Genomic DNA, 20,093 nt, shown 5'->3' with positions numbered 1-20,093 from the left:
TGGCGTTGGCCGTCTGCAGCATGACAGCTTCAAAGACACACTCGATGTGTAGCCTGGCTCGAACAACAGGGTGGTGAAATGCATTAATTTTCACTGTGCATATACACCGACCGGTTGGGGAAAAGTGGGACAAAAAGACTTTAGATGGCATTTCCAACTCCATCAGCCGTGGTCACCACCAGTTGCTAGCGGTAGAAAGTGTCGGGCAACGCGTCGAATGGAGCGTGTGGCCAGCGTTTTAATGCTGGTGCCAACCTTGTGGCCGAAAGCATCTGATGTAGTGATGTACGCGAGAGTCGCTCAATGTGTTTGTGTGTGACCAGGCAGATCCTTTTTTGGACGATGAGAATAATCAACCGAAATTGGCAACAGTTTTTCGAGTGTTCCGAATATCCCTCGCTCGTTGAATGGGAATCGGATTCAACACGTTACCTCAATCCCATCAGACCGTTAATGCACGGAACCGGTAATGGTCAACCTCGGAATGGGTTGTTCCGGTTGTTCATCAGCCGAACGGTTGCTGTTGTTGTCTTTCGGCCACACACTGGTGGTGAGCTGCCTGTTGTTTTTGTTGTTGTTGCAGTTGCCAACATTAGGTTACCCGTGTCTGGCATCGTTTTACCATTCGAACCCGATTCCAAGTTTTGTGGTTTGTTTCGCATAATAACAATCACGCTACCTCCGCCAGGAACGGTTGACGACGACCGACCGACGTCAGTCGGATGCATCTCGACCGAGAAGCAGTTTTCGTCCAGCCGGTGCACTGCTGTACTACTCGGACCTGGGCTACAAATTACTTTGAATTCTAATTTCGTCAAGCTGTGCCACACTTGTACTCGGGAGCGATGGTGAGCGGATGCGAGTCAAAATGGGTCGGTGGTAATTTATATGTACATATAAAGTAACGGATTAATGCGAGACGCTTGACGACAAAGTGAACTTTTCCTTTTCCGCGTGTTTGATGCCAGGTGACCACAGTCGGGGTGGTTTTGTGAAACAATCGACTCTGAACGTCGCTTTGTTACACTCGGACGGCGAATGGTAGACGTTGTGATTCCATACGACATGGGCACGTGTAGAATAAATGAGTGGATGCTACCACAGAATGGTGACTGTGGAGAATTGGAAAACTTAATCGTCTTTAGATGTAATATGGCTTTTTTTTTTGAAAGAGCTGATGAAAGATAAACTTTAGTAAAGAGTAAAGAAGCAAAGCGATTAAGATCACCGACATTTTTCAATCGTAATAAATCCATTTAAAAATCTATGGTTATACTTTATGCATTCTAGTGTTATCTGACATAATTTATCTACAAGACAAATAACAGATACAACTTTCAACATAATGAAGTTAATCGTAGAATTCAAATCAACTGAATAACTTAATGTATTGGATGCCACTGTTAATTGAGTTATGGGATCCTTAGCGCTAAGTGTTTGCTTTCCCATAACAACCCGGTGTCGGCCTAGTGGTCAAGGCGATAACGGCGCTGTTCCGTGGTTTAAATCCCATCCGAACCGTCCCTCCGTAACTATCCTAATACGTGGTATTATTAAGTCTAGATTGCCAGAAATGACAGGTATGACCTTAGAAGTCGTTAGGCCAAGAAGAGAGAACGAGAGAGTGCTAAAAGTTGTGGTAATGAATTCTGTTTGCAAAAGTTGTCTGGGTCTTAACTATCTACTTATAGCTAAGAAGAGTTTTTATTTTTTATTTATTTATATTTTTAGTATTACGGCTTTTAGGAAGAGTTTTTGCTATTGTTAAAATTTAACAGAGTTTCAATGATTCTGTAATTAATCCTATGGCACTGTGGCTTAATTATTCTATAAACCTATGATTCAAGTGTAAAGGGCAAACATTTCTGGTAGTTGGATTAGTGCAACGATTTTAAACAAAAACGATTATAAAAAAAAATATATATTCGAATGACGAAACTTATATCAAGGAGATCGGATTCGTGCCTGAACAAGTAGATTGTTCAACTTCCAAAAATAAGTTTACTCGGCGATTTTGTTGGCCACTTTCGAAATTGTTGAAGCTTGAGTTTTCAGTCTATGATTGGTGATCAGTTGGTTTTAAATAGTTATCATTTGATCGTGATTGTCAAATGTGATGATTCTGATAACTTTGCTGGTGTGTACATTTCACACCAGTTCAACATGGGCCGGTTGTTGATTATATGATTTCTGTAATTTTATTTTGTAGAGTTTGTTATGATGTAAGAGTGAATCATTATGAAGAGATGGTGCTTATTATTTGAATGACAGTTGCAATGTGACATGATTTATGTGGAATACGGGAAGTATACGCATTAAGGATTATCATAAAAAAGTTTGTACTTGTTATTATCATAAAAGTTGTGCGTTGATTTTAAACTGCAAATTGAAGAGAATGTATTGTGTGCTAAATCTGTCTGATGGATGACATCTGGACAATTTTAAAGACCAGAATTTACCAAAGTGCGTCAACTTGACTGTAAATAAGAATAAAAAGTTAGCAATACGGCCAAGCTGTTCCTCAGTGGATAAAAAGGTAAAAAAGTGTCGAACAATTGAAAAAAAAAACACAAAGGATGAATCATCGGATCTATGAAGGTTTGACCACTTTAAGAGATTTCCGGATCTTTTTAAATTCGATTAAATAACGAATATTTTACAAGTCTTCTCATTTACGACTTACAAACAAGTTCTGAATGCCACCTATTCCAACATTATTGTTAAAAAATCCCATATTATACTTTTTCATGGCTTTACGATCAGTAAGAACTTGTCGGACTTATATTACTTTACAAGACATGTCCAAAAACATCATACAGCGATGCATTCCGTTGGCCCGGGGTATCTCAATTTCTGTGTACGAAAAGTAAATGTTTATTGACTTCATCATTAAGGTCCTATTTTCGATATCATTTTACTTGAATGCATTTAGGCGCTTTGTAATTCTTTGTTATGCATAGTCTTAAGACCAAAACGTTTCCAGAAAAATGATTGCTTGGCTGGGAGCTAATACTGCGAAAAATATAATTATGAAAGTCATCCATATGAAACATGTTGCTTAATTCGGTTTCTCATGCTTATGCCGGCTTTCATTTCCTACGAAACACATTTATTCGTATTTCGTGGGATTGAATGTAATATCCTCTCAAAATTGCATTCCTTCCAAAAAGCACAATTGAACTATTTCTCAATATTATTTCAAAGCATTGTGCTTACTCTCTCTCTCTCTCTCTCCCTCTGAAACACAGATACACACGGTCGCTACATTATAGACAAAACTCCTTTTCTGTTTGGTTTTTCCTTTCAGCCCGAGTGATGACGTGATGCTGACCACCAACATGAACCTCTTTCGTTGCTCATGACGTTGCCTCCGTTCCGACGGTGGCCACCATCCACAACAAATCATCGCGCTACCGTCATTGGGAAAGAGACGCAACCCTTTTGCGGTGGCATCGGACGAACGGTCGTATGCAAACGGCCCTCGTTCGCTCGCTCGCTCGGTCTCTTTCTCGGTCGAGAGACTCAATGCCACATTCAACCCATTTTCACGCCAACATGAGTGAAATGTTTCATCGTGGTATGACACTGACGGTGCTGGTTGCCCGGCATGTGCTTGACCGTTGTATAACGGTGAAGATGGGTTTTGGTCTGGACATTTTCGGTACGAGAAGTGTCCACTTTCTGCTCGGAAACACCGAAACCAAGCGCACATCGTTGCGCTCGGCCATGATACGTTTCGTCCGGCCATTCGACGAAAAACTACGGAGGGATTGCGGTTGCACGCCGGTTTGTCCAAGAGTGTGTGTGTGTGTGTGTGTGTGTGTGTGTTTGTGCGTTGTTTATGCTACATTTAATGATGTTGCTTTCAAAATATTACGGTTCATTGTGGAATGTTCGTACAGTGGAATCAACTGTCGGCATCGTCGCGGTGTAATGTACCAGAAAGAAGAACGATCCGCAAGCAGTACGGCGCTGTGCGCGTCCCACCAGCTCGGCTACACCCAAGGACACGTGTTTGTGGTGTCTTCCAAATGATGTTCCACACAGAATACAGTGCTGTGCTAGGTGGGTGTGTAGTACGGAGTCGCGCAATGATTTTATGCCTGAGCTTGTATCCTTCCTAAGCATAATAATAACAAAAGGTTCTGATAGCAGAGCAAGCATAAACGAAAAAGAAAGTATAAAATCAACCTGTATCGTATCGGTGCTTGTAATCCAATGGAAACCGAGATAAAAAATTGGTACACCGAAGCATGATAATCAAAACACACAACCAAAATGTACTTGGCTGGAGAAGGCTATGAAGGGATGCGGCCAAAAGCTCCAAACAGGACACTCTCAACACAAGCTTCACCGGAGCAAGATACGTGAAGTGACGGAAAATATTATTTTTTAATTTCCCCTCTTGCGGATCGGGAACTGCCGTCGAACAAGCAGTGCTAGGCCGGATATTGTTTTTAACCTGAACATGGCAACAGGAGTTGTAAAAATATTTCCTTCCTATTGCCTTCAAGTGGGTAGGCTTGTTCGTTCAGGCTTGTGCTGCAAGCTTCGGGGAGAACGCTCTTCAACCGTAAAGGTAAGTTTGTGTTTGTTTTCACTGTGAATGGAAGATCTTGGCATTTTTTTATCTTTTTCTTTGTAACATTTTTGTTTAGGGAGGAAAACTTCTCACCAGAACGCTTCAGCAACATTGTGTTATCCTTGTGTGCCGATTTACATGCATCAACATCCGTGTTCTGAGGTTGATAAAGGGGCTTGTTGGAACATTGTTATGGAAATAAATTCAATATTTTACAGGAAGAGTGGAGTAAAGAAACAGTATTCAACTGTGGGATATGTGCTAAACATAGAAAGATTCGCACAACAGGACCGGACGGAGTTCAAATCCCACTCAGTTCACCTCCCCGTATGCAGAACTGTTTTTGCAGATTTGGGTTAATCCATGTCGCAGAGATGCAAAAATAACAGGCCAAGATCGCTCGAGGTTTTAGTGCCAAGGAAGAAGAAGTTGGACAATTAGTTCTCATTAATGGGAAACGGCCCGGAGGAGGTTTGAGCTCCAGCCTTGTCGTGTGAAGACCTACACCGCTGGTGCCTCTGCTTCCGGGCCGCCCTTATCTGTCAAGATAATAATAGAAAAAGGTTTTGAATGGCTTATAGTTTGTTAAGGTATTGAATTCCAAATTATAAACTTACTCATGATAAGCAGTAGGGGTACGCGGTTAGAGAAGGCAGAATGGAGGATAAAATCGTTTTCTTGTACGTTTATCATAACCTAACTTAAATTCAGTGAAAACATTTAAAATTGAGTCAAAAATTTTGATTTCATATCATATTTTTTAGCTGTTCCTGTTAGAATAATTTATTTTATTTTGTTTATTGAACATATGTTCTCAGGGACCAGGCGCCTCCATTTTCTGCATGATAGATTACATTTTCATTTTTATTTTATTTTATTGTGGCTATAAATGCAGCTTTTGAGATAAATGCAGAAAATAACCTTGATATTTTTATATATTATTTTTTGATAAAAAACCTTGATAAGTTTATAAGTACCAGGCGCCTCCATAATTTATTTAACAGTTTCACCGCCTGATCCAACGAATACAGAAGACAGTTAAAAGCGCTAAATGCGATTTTATACCTGTTTCTGAGACCAGTTTACAGAAGCACAACAGGAGCAAACGCCATATTTTCTCTCTGAACACTATCTTATTTCGTATTTTACGGCATTCGCTATGAAAGTCGGTGATTCAATAGAAACATTCCTGAATACAACTCAAGTGGAGAAACATTTCTTAAACATTGATAAGCAACCGTTAACTTAGTTGTGAAGCATATATCTAAAAGTTTCTAGGAAAAGACCACAATTTCAATTCAAACTAATTATATTTTATTAATTGTGTGCTGAAGCGGTGATGATATCCTTGATGCTCCCTACAACCGAATCTGTGATCATTCTTGCGTAGGGGTCATGCTTATTGTCTCTATATCGTTCCAATTTTATTTTACGTCCAGCCGAAGTTAGGAAGAATCTGTGACCATGTTTTGCCAAACTTTACAACGAAACCATAAACATAAATTTCTTTCCCCAGAACGAAATGGACTTTGCCTAATCCTTAGAAACAATATTATCCACAGGAGCTTGCAAATTTTGTATGCTTTTCAGTGAAATTTTAATAAGCTGCTGTGTAAGCTTGAAACCCATGAACAACAATTTTACAAGCATTTGAAACTGAAATTCAAAGAAATAATTCAAAATTCTGTTTTATTATCTTGTACTCAAAGTCTTTATTCCTGCTGAAAAATTAAAAATACTGCATACTGGCAGAAGGAATGGGTTTTTGCGGCTTTTATAACTAACTCATAAGGAACGAGAGCAACACACAAAAAAAAACATGCAGGACAAGAAGAGACAGCCCACCGTACAAAATTGTAATGCTCATTTTCGGAACTGGCATCAGCATGTACTGGGAAAACTATTTTCATAAGGATCATGTGCCATGCATCAGCGTCGACAGACCCGTTTCACAGCAGGCCCATCTAATCCCTTTTTGCGGGTTTTATGACGCTTGTCTCCCCTTCCCCTGTTCGGCCCTTTCCGAACTAGCCCTCTCCAAGTTGAGCAACAACTTGAAAGCGGGAGCCGTTATTTCGCAAGTGGCGCAAATTTATCATTCAATCCACTCATTCACAATTTATGGGTCGCGCGGCTCGTTTTCATTTTGTCGTTGTGAATTTATACCTCGCGTCGTTTTTGAGTCGTTGTGGCAATTGTATGTGTGTGTGTGTGATCTGGCACAATCGTTGAATGCAAAACCCCATTTGCATCAGGTTATTGTCACGAAAATGCAATTCCCGTGAAGTTGACTTCTGTGGCAGTGTGCATACAAATGGGTGCGACACGCTTGCTCACTGTTGATACGTTGCAATCGTGACGGTAAGATCAGGGCATGGCGTTTTATTTTTTTTTTCTCTTGTCCCGGAATCATGCGGAGCACGAACATAAGGTTATCAATCATTAGCAGTCAATAGCAGCGAGTGCTCGCCGATGCTCAGTGAAGGCAAGTGGAATTGTTTAGAAACGAATCAACGGTTCTGCGAAGCGGGCCAAAGCCGGCAGTGCACTCGTTCGTTCGCAGCAATTTGATGCCGGAACTGGTGTCAATGAATGGATTGGGAAAGCCGATTGCAATGTAGCAGCAGCCCCACATAATGGATGTTCGATAGCAATATTTGCGAAATGGGCCACCGTCGCAGGTCATTAGCACGGATGGGTAACCGGTGAAGAGGTGAGTGAAGCGGGCTGCGAGGTTGATGTTTTGAAATGGTTTTGCAAAATGTATGAGGCTCTATTTTGAATGAATGCACACGTGAAACACACACACACACACACATACACTCAATGGGCCTTACCACATTTCCAATTCGAGAACGGCTCATTCGTATCGCAACGTGCAAGAAAGGGCGGACAGTTCTGCATCGGGTGGACTCATCTAGCTAGAGCCGGAAGCTGAACGAGTGCAAAACATAAGACCCCTCGACGTGCTGAAGCACTTTGCAATTAGTTCGATTCTAACGCCTTATCAATACATTGAGCACCACAGTTCGAGGCTAGTTTGTTGCAACATTAAAGTGGAGAAGAAGCATACGGTGCCGAGGATCTGACCAACGGCCGGGCCGCCATCAAAGGTGGCGCAGTGTGAGGTAAAACCCTTTTGTCATTTCCGACACCGGGCATCGCAAAAGATATACGACTGCACAAGGTAACAATCCGGTTTTGTGTGGCTTAGGATTAATGGGCAAATCGAGCATGCACCTGCATGTGTGCATTTGTATTGTAGCGTATGCGTTGAAAAGGCTCGGTGCTCACAGGTTCGAGCTCGCATTGTTGCTTCACGAGCAAGAGGCTATTTATGGAGAACCGTGGGCAATTATTTATTACATTCGTACGAGGTGCTGACGCACTCAGGGCTATGCAGTAAGCGTTTCGTTAGCAGCAATGTTTTGCCTAATGAGCTTTTAGAGCAATGTAAAATTGTTGCGGTACAGAAGGAATGGCGATATCGTCGTGGAGATAGAAAATAGATTCTTTTTCACAGGAAGCATTTTTCGGTGCTGTAATCTGTGCAAGTTGAAAATTCCTGAAAGGCATAATAAATCATCGCAAGGTTTTTTTTAAAGCAGGTATTTCAAGGTATTGTTGATGCTGCTTTTTATACTGAAATGATAGCTTCATAATTTGAGTTATTGCATAATATTTTGAGATCAAAGTAATAAATAGTGTAAACCCGCTTTGTTCGGATGGCTCGTTGTGCTGTTCAAGGGGGGACGTCTGCTCTGGTCGAATGCGTTTTGGGTTCTATCTATATTTACAATATTTCTTAATCCTATCCTATCTTATGCCTACACTAATACTGTTACAACCGTTCACAAACACGTATTATGGCATGCAACAAAATCGCATGCATTTAGGCGTAAACATGCCGACCACCTAAAATTCATTAATTTTACCTCGCATGCTTGTAATCCTTTTCGTGAAATAATTGCTAGCTTCATGCGTTTATTCCTAACCTTAGAACATGCTATGTACAAACTTTAATCTAACTTCCATCGTGTGCCATTTGTCGTTCTTGATTCGGTATAATACAGATTCTCACAGTTGGTCTTTTAATCTCATTGCCTTGAGCCGTACGTACTTTTACCACTCTTACTATGCCGTCACTACCAGGGTAAACCTCTGTTATTATCGCCAATGGCCATTTCATAGGTGCTACATTATCCTCTCTTAACAATACTACTGTTCCTGGCACAATTTTTGTCGCAATGCAATCCCATTTGTGTTTCCCATTCAATTGTTGCATATATTCTAAACGCCACCTTTCCCAGAAGTGTTGTAGTCGTTTTTGAACGAGGCGCCAATGGTTCACACGGTTTTCTGGTACATCCTTCAAATCAACCTCTACGACATGCTGGAGGTGCGAGCCAGTTAGGAAGTGTCCAGGGGTGAGTACTTCTGGATCTGTGGGATGATTAGAAAGAATCGTTAGAGGTCTTGAGTTAAGGCATGCTTCTACTTCCGATAGCAACGTTGTCATGTCTTCATAAGACATTGACGCATTTCCGATGACGCGAATCAAATGGTGCTTCATAGAACGCACTGCAGCCTCCCACAATCCGCCAAAATGTGGAGTCCGGGGTGGGATGAACTTCCACGATATCTGGTTCTCGGCACACCAAGATGAGATCTCCCTTCGGTCATCAGGAGAATTGAGCAGCTCGTATAGGCGGTGTAGCTCGTTCGCAGCTCCCCTGAAGTTCGTACCGTTGTCAGAGTATAACTCCGATACCAAGCCTCTTCTCGATACGAATCGCCTTAATGCAGCTAGGAACGCTGGTGTACTCAAATCCGACACGAGCTCGATGTGGACGGCACGCGTAATAAAACACACAAATACTGCAACGAAAGCCTTTATAGGGGCGGCCCTCCGCGATTGTGCCTTCACCCAAACAGGACCGCAATAATCGACGCCAGCTACAGAGAACGGTCTCGCCTCAGTCACTCTATTTTTCGGAAGACTCGCCATCGGTTGAGTGACTGCCTTAGGTTTGCATCTGAAACAGCGCACGCATTGATGAAATACCTTTCTCACCACCGATCGTCCATCCAACAGCCAAAATCGTTGCCTTATTCTGGTAAGCATCATCTGTGGACCAGCATGCAGGTTTTTCCGGTGGTAGTACTCAGCTAACAGGATTGCCAACGGGTGTTTTTTCGGTATCACTATGGGCTGTTTGGCATCAGGTGATAGAGATGCATGTTGCAATCTGCCGTTTATCCGAATTAAACCATTGCTGTCGATGAATGGTTGGTACCCTCGAAGATGTGACGCTCGATGAACTGGTTTCTTGGCGTTTAAATCCTTCCATTCTCTATTAAACGAGTTACGTTGAGCCAATCGACACAATACCCATTCTGCCTGCTGCCGTTCTGCCGTTGAAAGGCCCTCACCAAACTTAGGCTGGACCTTTGAGCTGCTTACTCTCATTCGCAAAGCATGTATAAACCGCAAACAGTACCCAACTACCATGCGAAGTTTTGAGTATGATCCGTAACGGGTGAACAAATGGTCAATAAATCCTTCTTCATCCAGTGAAGAAAGTATTAACTCGTTGGAACGTTCTTCACCCGTCTCCAGAGTCTTAGACTCCGGTACTGTTGGCCAATTTTCTTCTGTCGATGCCAACCATTCTGGCCCCGACCACCATGATGTTGACTCCATAAACGTTGCAGGATCGCAGCCTCTAGACACCACATCGGCTGGATTCACCACTCCAGGCACATGTCTCCAGCTGGCTCCTTCCGTAAGGTTTTGAATCTTCGAAACCCGATTCGCAACAAATGTCTTCCACCGACTTGGAGGGGAATGAATCCAATGCCAAGTGGTCATCGAATCGGTCCACAGGAATGTAGGCTCATCGCGGCCAATTGCCTGTTTTACTTGCTCGTACAATCTGCTTGCCAGTAACGCGCCACAGAGCTCCAAACGTGCAATGGTCATCCTCTGAAATAACGGTGTCACCTTGGATTTTGAAATCATCAGTCGAACTAACACCTCTCCTCTGGTCGAGACACTTCGAACGTAGCAGCACGCACCGTAGCCTTTCTCTGATGCATCGCAGAACAGGTGATACTGCATCGATAACGTATCACTCTGAATAACTACCCGTGGAATGCGTACCTTTTCCAAGAGATGTAGCTGCATAAAAAATGACATCCAATCTCGAGCCAACTGTTCCGGGAGTTCTTCATCCCATGGCCAAGCGCGCTTATCTGTTCCCTTCAACATCCAAATTTGCTGCATAAAAAGCTTGGCCTTCATCTTAACCGGATCTATGAAGCCGAGTGGATCGTAGATACGTGCAATACATGCTAGCACCTGTCGTTTCGTGCATTTGCTCTCCTGTATCGGTAGCTTAACCTGGACTTGTAAAATATCCGATTCAGGTGTCCACAATAATCCAAGCGTCGAAATAGAGCTGGTCTCGGCTGCCAATTCATGCTGTGGGTTGGTTGCTCTTTGATCTTCCGGAATATCTTTCAGCGCTTCTGGGCAATTGGATGCCCACTTTCTTAAACTGAATCCTCCGCACGAAAGTAACTTATTTAACTGCCCGGCCATTTCTTGTGCATCACGTGTTGTCGTTGCACCGGACAGCAAATCATCGACGTAAAAATCTGCCTTGCATGCCATTGCCTTCGGAAACTTGGTGCCATGATCATCAAAGATTCGCTGCAGGGTTCGGATGGCTAAGAACGGAGCACAGGCCGTGCCGTATGTGACCGTGTTCAACTCGTACACTGCTATCGGCTCATTAGCATCGCTGCGCCACAAAATTCGTTGCAATGCCTTATCGCAGTCCTTCACGAGTATCTGACGATACATTTTTTCCACATCTGCCACTACAGCTACTAGTTTCATCCGAAATCGCAGCTGTATCGATACAACGTCGTCTTGTAGTTGCGGACCGGTTAATAGCACATCATTCAGGGACCGACCAGAAGTTGTTTTACATGATGCGTCGAATACAACTCTGCATTTAGTGGTGGTGCTGTCCGTTTTCCAAACCGCATGATGTGGAAGAAAGAAAGAAGGTCTTAAGTTATTTGTATCGATTTCTGCATACGTACCCAAATATGACATGTGTTTAAGATCAAGGTACTCTTTCATAAAGGCTTTGTAAGCGTCGTCGAGCCTGCAGTCCGATTTTCTTCGCCTTTCCATAGCCATGAACCTTTTCAGTGCAGTTTCTTTGGATTCTCCAAGTGTCTTCCAATCGAACCGTTTGAGCAGCTGAACCACGTATCTGCCTTCCTCGTTCTGGTATGTTGTTTCTTGGTAGCTGCGCTCGCATTGTTCCTCTTCCTTTGAGCGAATTCTTTCTGTTGGAAGGTCTTCCAGCATCACCAACCGCTTCATTGCCGTATCAAAACTATCGTCTTCAACAGCACAGCACGCAATATGGGCTTCATCAATACTTCCTTTAGGATGCTCAAACACAGTGCCACTAACTATCCATCCAAGATGAGTTTCGAGTAGCTTGGGTAAGTGGGGCGCGAGTTTGATCTGACCTTGCTTCAACATATCGGCAAACACTTCCGCCCCCAATAAAAGATCTATTGATCCAGGCTGGTAGAATGATGGATCTGCCAATTCCAATCCTGATGGAACATTCCAGCCTTCGACTTTCACGTATCTCGATGGGAAGTTAGCTGTTACCCTTGCCAGTACTAAAAACTCCAGCCTCTTAACAAATGTGGTTGTTCTAGATTTGACAGTTGTCGAAACCAAATTGTTCGCGGTCAATGCAACGGTTCCCACTCCTGACAGCGGCTTGTGAACTCGTTCCTTCTTTAGTTTTAGCTGCTGAACCAATCCTTCGGACATAAAGTTAGACTGGGCTCCCATGTCCAGGAGGGCTCGTGCAGGAATCGTAGAACCATTAACCCCTTCTACCAAAATAAGAGCTGTTGACAACCAGACGGTTTTTTGTGGCTTCTCTACCTTGTCCTGAAGTGTCGCACTAATTGGCAGCGCTGATGTCTCTGAGCTTGTTGATACTGGAAACTCTCCCTGCTTGATACACAATAAAGTGTTATGCCTTCCATTGCAGTTTAAACATCTGCCATGCATTCTGCAAAATCGTATAGAATGTCCTCTTCTTAAGCAGCTGAAGCATAACCTAGCTTCCTTCGCAACCGTCTGCCTTTGGGACAAGTCCATGCTTCTGAATGAGGTGCACTTCGCCACATTATGATCAGCCTTGCAGACCGGACAGGTATTAGAGGCTGCCTTGGGAGTTTGTGCTGCACATGCTAAAAAGGTCGCACTTTCTTTCTTCTGACGCGCTGCTGCATAACTACGTGGTGATGAACTGCCGACCACCCTTGCCGGCCTTGTGTCTACAGCGTTCGTTGTGTGTGTGGTGCAGCTACTTAGTATTTTCACTCGTTTCTCGCAGAACTCAATCATACGTTTATACGTGTCTGCCTCATGATCGGCAGAATATTGTTCCCAGGCCATCAAAGAAGCAGAATCTAGCTTGTAGAGAATCAAACTTGTAAGCGGAGTGTCCCATTGATTTACCGGCTCATTCAACCTCTCCATCCCTCGTACCAGCCGCCTGGTCTCATTTACAAGACGTGCCAACTCCTCAGCGCTTGACCCGTTCATAGACTCCAGTTGGTAAAGTGCCTTGAAATATTCTCGTTTTATTCTCTTAGAATCATCAAAACGCTGTAGCAATGATTTCCATGTTGACTCGTAGTTTTCTGCTACTAACTGCGTATGATCGTATGGTGTTGCTGCACTTCCCTTCAACGCCGTCAACAGATACTGCAGTTTTGTTACATCTGGGAGTTCTATCACTTCATGAACCATAGAGGTAAAACGATCTTTAAAAGTGAGCCATTTCGTTGCATCGCCGTCGAATGAAGGCAGATTGATTTCGGGAAGTCGTAATGGTGTATGCGTCACTGATGTTTGAAACGTACTGCTAGCCACAAGATTTGTTGCATCTACTCGTTGTTGTGCGCACAAAAAACCCTTCACCTTCATATATTTTGTCATGAATGTCCTTTGATCATTCCACATTTCGTCTTCGACGCTTGACTCTTCGATGAGTAACTGTGCTCGAGCATCTGTAAATGCATTTTTCACTTCCTCTAACTGTTCTAATTGCACTGGGACCTGGTCACTATCTCTGACTGGATCGTAATTGTTCACAAACTCTTCGTAAATGTCAATGCTACGCAAACTATCGCGATATAAGCGCTGCAGCTGCTGTAATTGTTTCTGTTGCTTGTCCCCTGCAGGCATTTTAAATATTTTTCACTTCCTTCGCGATAACAAAAAAGGATTACGAAATGAACGCGAAATCCACACGTATTATTACGACCGACACTGTAAACGATTCTCGATGAACACTTCACCTTCACTGATGAACCCTGTCGTACTCTCAAAGCTGTTCACTCTGACGCGTTGCGTTGTAAGGTTAACGTACTTAGTTCTTTCGCACTAATACCACTATCAAGCCACGTGTTGACCACACACTGAATTCTGTAATTTGAACCTTGCTATCGGCACAACATCAATCTCTGCAAGCAAGCTTGTTCCACACTTCACGGATAAAGCTTCAAAAATTGCCACTACCGCCGTTCCTGCCTAATCACCGTGGGTTAGTTGCAATGGCTGCTTCTATCCTTATCGAAGAACTTGCTACGGCACCGAACTGTTCATCGATGAACTTTCCTTCCAGCGTACGAAACACTACACTAATACCACTGCTGTAAACACACTAAACCTTGTGCAATGTCCGTCCTTGATAGTTCACTAGTTCACCGACAAATCGAAAGGTCAACACCCTGAACCCACGCTTAGTTAAGTCCGCGTGCAATTACTTATCTGCATTCGAACAAATTACTATGTGAAACTTAAACAAATCACAAATTCCCCTTGAAAACAAATAAAAACACTGTCGTTCTCCGTCCTTACACCTTCGCTGGTTACAACTGACACAAAGTTCTTACGAGCGCAAGCGCAAATTGTTCACAACAACACCAGGACGATAAACACTATAACTTTGCACAAAACCAACGTAACTTAAACAACAATAGGAACGGTAACTAACAGGAACTATCCGGTTCGAAGGACCAAATGTTCGGATGGTTCGTTGTGCTGTTCAAGGGGGGACGTCTGCTCTGGTCGAATGCGTTTTGGGTTCTATCTATATTTACACTATTTCTTAATCCTATCCTATCTTATGCCTACACTAATACTGTTACAACCGTTCACAAACACGTATTATGGCATGCAACAAAATCGCATGCATTTAGGCGTAAACACGCTTTAATGTTTTATTTTTAAATATAAGCTTAGTAATAAAACTGCTGGGATTTTACGTATTATCTCTTCATCTTTCAAATCTCTTTGTTATTTTTCCTGGTTTTGGTTGAACGAAGTTATGAAGTTCATCGGCGTCTAAAATTTATCATGAGATTAGTTATCTTTTTGATTTATGCTTGGGTGCACAGTGTAGTTGACAAAGAAATTAGCTTAATGCATTTTTGAAAAAGGTTTTTCTGATATTAATTCTTCAGCATTGGCAACAATGAACATTAGTTTTTTTTCATTGTTGGGGAACGGCCAGACTGTATATCTTTTGAACATTAAATTACGTCATCGATTTCTACTAAAAATCTGATAATTTGTTGTAACGCATGGGGTGTCAATTGATTGCCCAGGAAGCTTATGAAAAAAGGCTATAAGCTGTAATTTTTCTCCATTGATGGGGATCTAGCACTAATAAAAGATATCTTGATTACTATGGGGCGATTAAGGTGACTGAGGCGATAACGGCGTCGGTCTTCCTTCAAACCGCCCATCAAGACCACCTTCCCGTTGCTCAGGGCTTACTTCTTTACTGCGTGTAAAATCTAATCATAGAATGTCAGAAATGGCAGGCTGATAGCTATAAATGCTGTATTGCCTATTACTACTACTACTAGAGATTACTAGGAAGGATATTTTAAGCTTCGTGGACAAGGGAAGAAATACAAAAATGTATATGTCATTTTTTTTCAATAGAATCTAGGCTGTTTGTATAGTAGAACTGAGGTTTGTATAGTATCTATATTATGATAGCGTTTTCTAATGTTGGTCTAAGGTTTTCTAATGTTGGCACAAAATAGAGATAAGAGACCTTAAGGATGCTTAACATCGTAACGATCCTACATGTTACTCAAGACATAATAAATGGAAGACTATAGACAAACCTCAAGAAACTGAATTGTTTTCGTATTTATTGATAAATTAAATTATCATGGACCTTTTTCTACTTTCTTCTAAAGCTACAATTTAGCAATACGGCCAGGCCGTGCCTTATGAATAAAAAAATATATATAGCTACAATTTTCTCCTGATTATTTTCAAAGGTTTTTTTCTTTGCATCGTTTTCGTTCCTATTGGCATAACGACCTGGCCATCTAATGGCTTAATAAAATTATTGATAACAAGTATTTGGATAGTCAGCCATTACTACGGAGGGATGGTTCAGATTAGATTTTATCCCTATTCACACCGTATGAGTACCGACGTCATTATCAGCTGAAGACCTTTGAAGAATATTATGGTCGTTCAGGTTAGTTGCAGGAACAAATATCTTCAAATCGTCACCAATCAATAGTTTTTGACAAAAAGATAGCATGATGCCAAAATCCTCGGTAAAAATAGCAAGCAGAAGAAGTTTTTGAGCGCTGCCCCGTAATAAACATATGTCATGCTCGCACAACTTATCTTCACATCAATAATTAATTCACCATTCCTCATACTTAAATATTTACAATATTATGATCGATCATATTGCCTTTTGCACATACATTTTGAGAGTGTCTAGCAATTATCTGTGTCATCAAATTACTTCACAAAATGCACACTTTAGAGAGTTTGTTTGAATTTCGATTATAAATTTTATTGACATTGAAACGTTACAAGTTTTTAAAATATTTCATCCTTAAAAATTGTAGAATATGTTATTTTGCCCTAAACCGATCTTCAAATTGCAATCGAATGCCTATTGTTTAATACACCAATTACTTTAGCACCAATTCCACGACTCCAATGAATAAATAACATTTTCTCCTTCATTTTATCAACGCCCTTGATGTATTGCTCTGATTGACGTATCTATCCACCGGGGAAAACCTAAATAAATTAGCTTCCCATTCTAGCCCTAGTCCACACTCGGCACGATTCATCTTCACGAAAGCCGGGCCGAATTGTTCGCAGAAGGCAAATCAAAACTGATCGCACACAAATTGAAGTCTGCAGCTGCAGCGAATAGATTGGACGGAGGAAAAACAACGACATGGCACAACAATGTTCCCATCTTTTCCACCCAGAACCGTTTCGAGCGCTGGATGGAAGCCACACAATCGAAGATGATGTTGATAAAGATGATGATTGGTAGTACCGGTGGTGCGTGAGCATTGAGCCAATGAATCAACCGGTCAGCATCGAACGCCAGCACCAACCGGCAAACCGGAAACGATGTAACGTTTGTACGTGACCAAGTTGACGATCAAAACCTTTTGCGTTTCGCGTGCGTATGTATGTTCATAAATGGTGTTTTGGTTTTGTTTTTGTTGCTCCTGGCCGGTGCTGCCGAATATCGGAGATGGCCGATTGGTTTGGAGTTGACTCTAAGAAACCAAGAAACAATGCCCGAGAACTTTTCTCAATCAGTGGACACTGCGCAGTGTGTGTGGGACGTGTGGCGAATGTGAATGTGTGCCAGCAAACTCCGGTCCCGTAACTCGGCCCTAAAGTTAGGACAACTGCTGATGAAAATTTGTCCGAAATTGATTTATCCTTCAATATCCATAAATTGTTCCGTCTCCTAATAAATCCAACCTTTCTTACCAAAACCCGAAGCTTTTGCTTGGAAGAAAAGAAGAAAAAGAGATGTCGACAAGGATGCTGGTACGTGAGAAGAAAGCTCCACAAGGAAATGATGATGAATGCCGGGACGATTACGGTCCACTGTTGGGGATGCGATTACCATGTGTAGTTGTCATCAACGGTAGGAAGGATGGGAAGAATCTTCAGAAGTCAATCCCCTCTTATCCCGGTGCGACGAAGGCAAACATGCAAATTTAATGTCTACCGGCATCAAATATACATACACTGCAAAAAGGGATTTTCATTCTCATCTTCGGTTGCAATGCCGCGCTCCAGCCAGAGCTGGGAGCTTGTGTGCGGCTTTCCCCGGACAAGACAACGAACAACATTCTGAAGATGTTCCACTCGACCCTTGACAACACACATCGGTAGACGGACAGGAACACATCGGAACACGTACGCTCTGTGTCTGCACGTGTCCTTCCGGGCAGGATATGCGACAGTAAAGAAAGACATTTTTCTTCCATGTGTCCATCCCGGTCCCGGAGCAGGTTCATAATGGAACAAAAAGGGGCAGAATGCTCCCGGGAATATAACCTAAACTATTCTAAGAATGTGTTCTTTCAAACCTGCATAAGAGCGGGCTGTTACGTTTCGCAATCGCGTCGACAACAAACACAGCTTAAAGCTCACCCTGTCCCTGTCTCGAACTTGTGAAAGAAGAACCACACAACTGGACGCTTAGCGCTTAAGAAACTGGCGGCAGCGACAGAACAACGGACTATAAATCCATTGCAATCGGAGCAAGATTGAGCTGGAGAGTGGGCCCCGTTTTTATTTTCATTCCAGGGAGTCCCCTTATGGCGGTGCGATTTAGTATGCGAAAGCCAGTTGCCCACAGAGTTATCGCACAAAGTCTCCAAGCATTATCCGAAACCTCCTCCCCAACTCGACACCGGTTTCCCAAGCCAGCCTAGAACGCAACAAATCCAAACACCGGATCTGAAATTATCATAGATATTGTTAGTTTCATTTTTGTGCAATCGGTATTTGAAAGAGCCTTCTCTGCTCGACGCTCAAAAGGATCTGTGCGCCGTGGATTTGCCCTCAGATTGTGTTGTTCTCTTCACCCATTTCCTGCTGCTAGTTTAGCTAAAGAATGTTTTCTTGATTTTTTGCTCTCGGTATTATTGGTAGGCTCGGTAGGCCCTACGGGAATGGAAAGACAGGTCACAAATCCGGTATGGCTTTACATTCAAATGCCAGTTACGAGCTTTTTAGCATGTTACATTACTTTGGAGGGGAGAGGTTGACTTTCCCTTCATCACCATGTTAAACACTCCCTACACCTGTTCCGGTGCAGGGTGAGCTTTTTTGCAACCCATTTTCACACGTCCCACGTATGGGACCATTATCTTTATTGAAGTTACAAATGGTACGTACGTGAAATGATAATGCTCGTTTGGTTGGGTATAGTCTGCAGAGGAAGTATTGTGATAGAGGACCGGTCAGGCTGGTTGGTTTCAACTTATAGACTATACTTCACCAATTCTTTTGTGTAGAATGCAATTTGCTCAAGCATTATAAATAATATTTTATGGAAAATGCTAAAAAGTAACAAATGAAGATTTTTTTTGATAAATTTATGTGTTCGGACTCATTCAAAATTTGTGCGATAAGGAAAAGGGTTACTTATAGCTTAGCGAACGATCAGTCGCAGTTGCTGTGTGATAAGGATAAAGGAGATCGAATGCACTTAAGCTTTGAATTCGGAGCAGTGAACAGGCTAGACAAAGTGGAAGAGCCGTTATGATTCCAGGCGAGAGTCTTCCACACTGGGACGCAGGAAGACTCTTGATGCTTACCTGCACATTTAGTTGATGAGATGACTTTAAATAATCGGAATGAATATTCCTCACAGGCATACTAGAGTTTTTAGGCCTTATCATAGGGAAATGAATCACTCAAGGCGCTTGTAAGAAATCGGACGTCAGGATAAGCTTTTTATTTGTTTAATCCCGTCCACCGATTGGCTTGGGACACTCGTTAGTCGATTGTTCTAGTTAAAACAGTTTAGATTCTCTTGGGTAGGCATTGGGTTGCTGGTCTCGCGGTCGGCACGATCGTCATCTGGCTAGAATTCGAACAGTCCTACGGTCGTGACAGACTCAGATTACTTCGTTTCCTATTCTTTGGTCAGATTACTTCGGATGACACTTGCAGTGCTTGGTAATGTTCCATGTGGTAGCTCAATGATCAGCATTTGATGCTGGTTTCAAAGGATTTAACGTAGAAAGAAAGAATTTAAAGCTCAAACAATAAAGTTCACAATCCAACATTGAAGGAAACTTATGATGATTGAAGCTTGAAAACTAAATTTTAATCGAATAAATCTAAAGATTCACGCAATCATCAAAACAAATCGAAAAGGTTTCCGACCGTGTTCAACTTGATTGGCGCTTGGTGTACATTTCTGAATAGCGTAAATATATCCCGACCAGATTCTATTTCCAACTACGCATCGAGTGAACGTGTAACCTATACTACACTTCAAACTGACCTTCAAGAAGCCATGTCATCATCAGCTGACCGAAGCATGTACCGGAAGACGAAAGCAGCCGGGTGTCAGCA

The 20,093-nt window shown here is 42.3% G+C and overlaps 1 protein-coding gene and 1 non-coding gene across 3 annotated transcripts; both read right to left on the bottom strand.

The window, feature by feature from the left end:
- Positions 1–5,924: 5,924 nt before the first annotated feature.
- On the bottom strand, positions 5,925–6,034 carry LOC118514937. Its single transcript, XR_004906912.1, has one exon. It is a non-coding gene; the product is annotated as a U6 spliceosomal RNA (small nuclear RNA).
- Positions 6,035–8,352: 2,318 nt separating this feature from the next.
- On the bottom strand, positions 8,353–14,901 carry LOC118513244. Of its 2 annotated transcripts, none has more exons than XM_036058803.1 (2): positions 9,648–14,901; positions 8,353–9,025 (listed from the first exon to the last, which is right to left on the bottom strand). In XM_036058803.1, the coding sequence occupies exons 1-2, from the start codon at positions 13,881–13,883 to the stop codon at positions 8,993–8,995; spliced, it is 4,269 nt and encodes a 1,422-aa protein (XP_035914696.1). In that variant the 5' UTR covers positions 13,884–14,901; the 3' UTR covers positions 8,353–8,992. The 2 variants fall into 2 exon arrangements, with proteins under 2 accessions (XP_035914696.1, XP_035914695.1); XM_036058802.1 differs by having other exon boundaries at positions 8,353–13,902; positions 13,997–14,125.
- Between the last annotated feature and the right edge of the window lie 5,192 nt (positions 14,902–20,093).

The sequence above is a fragment of the Anopheles stephensi genome, chromosome 3, assembly GCF_013141755.1.
Source record: "Anopheles stephensi strain Indian chromosome 3, UCI_ANSTEP_V1.0, whole genome shotgun sequence".
NCBI lineage: Eukaryota > Metazoa > Arthropoda > Insecta > Diptera > Culicidae > Anopheles > Anopheles stephensi.
This window is presented reverse-complemented; position numbering and strand designations above follow the sequence as displayed.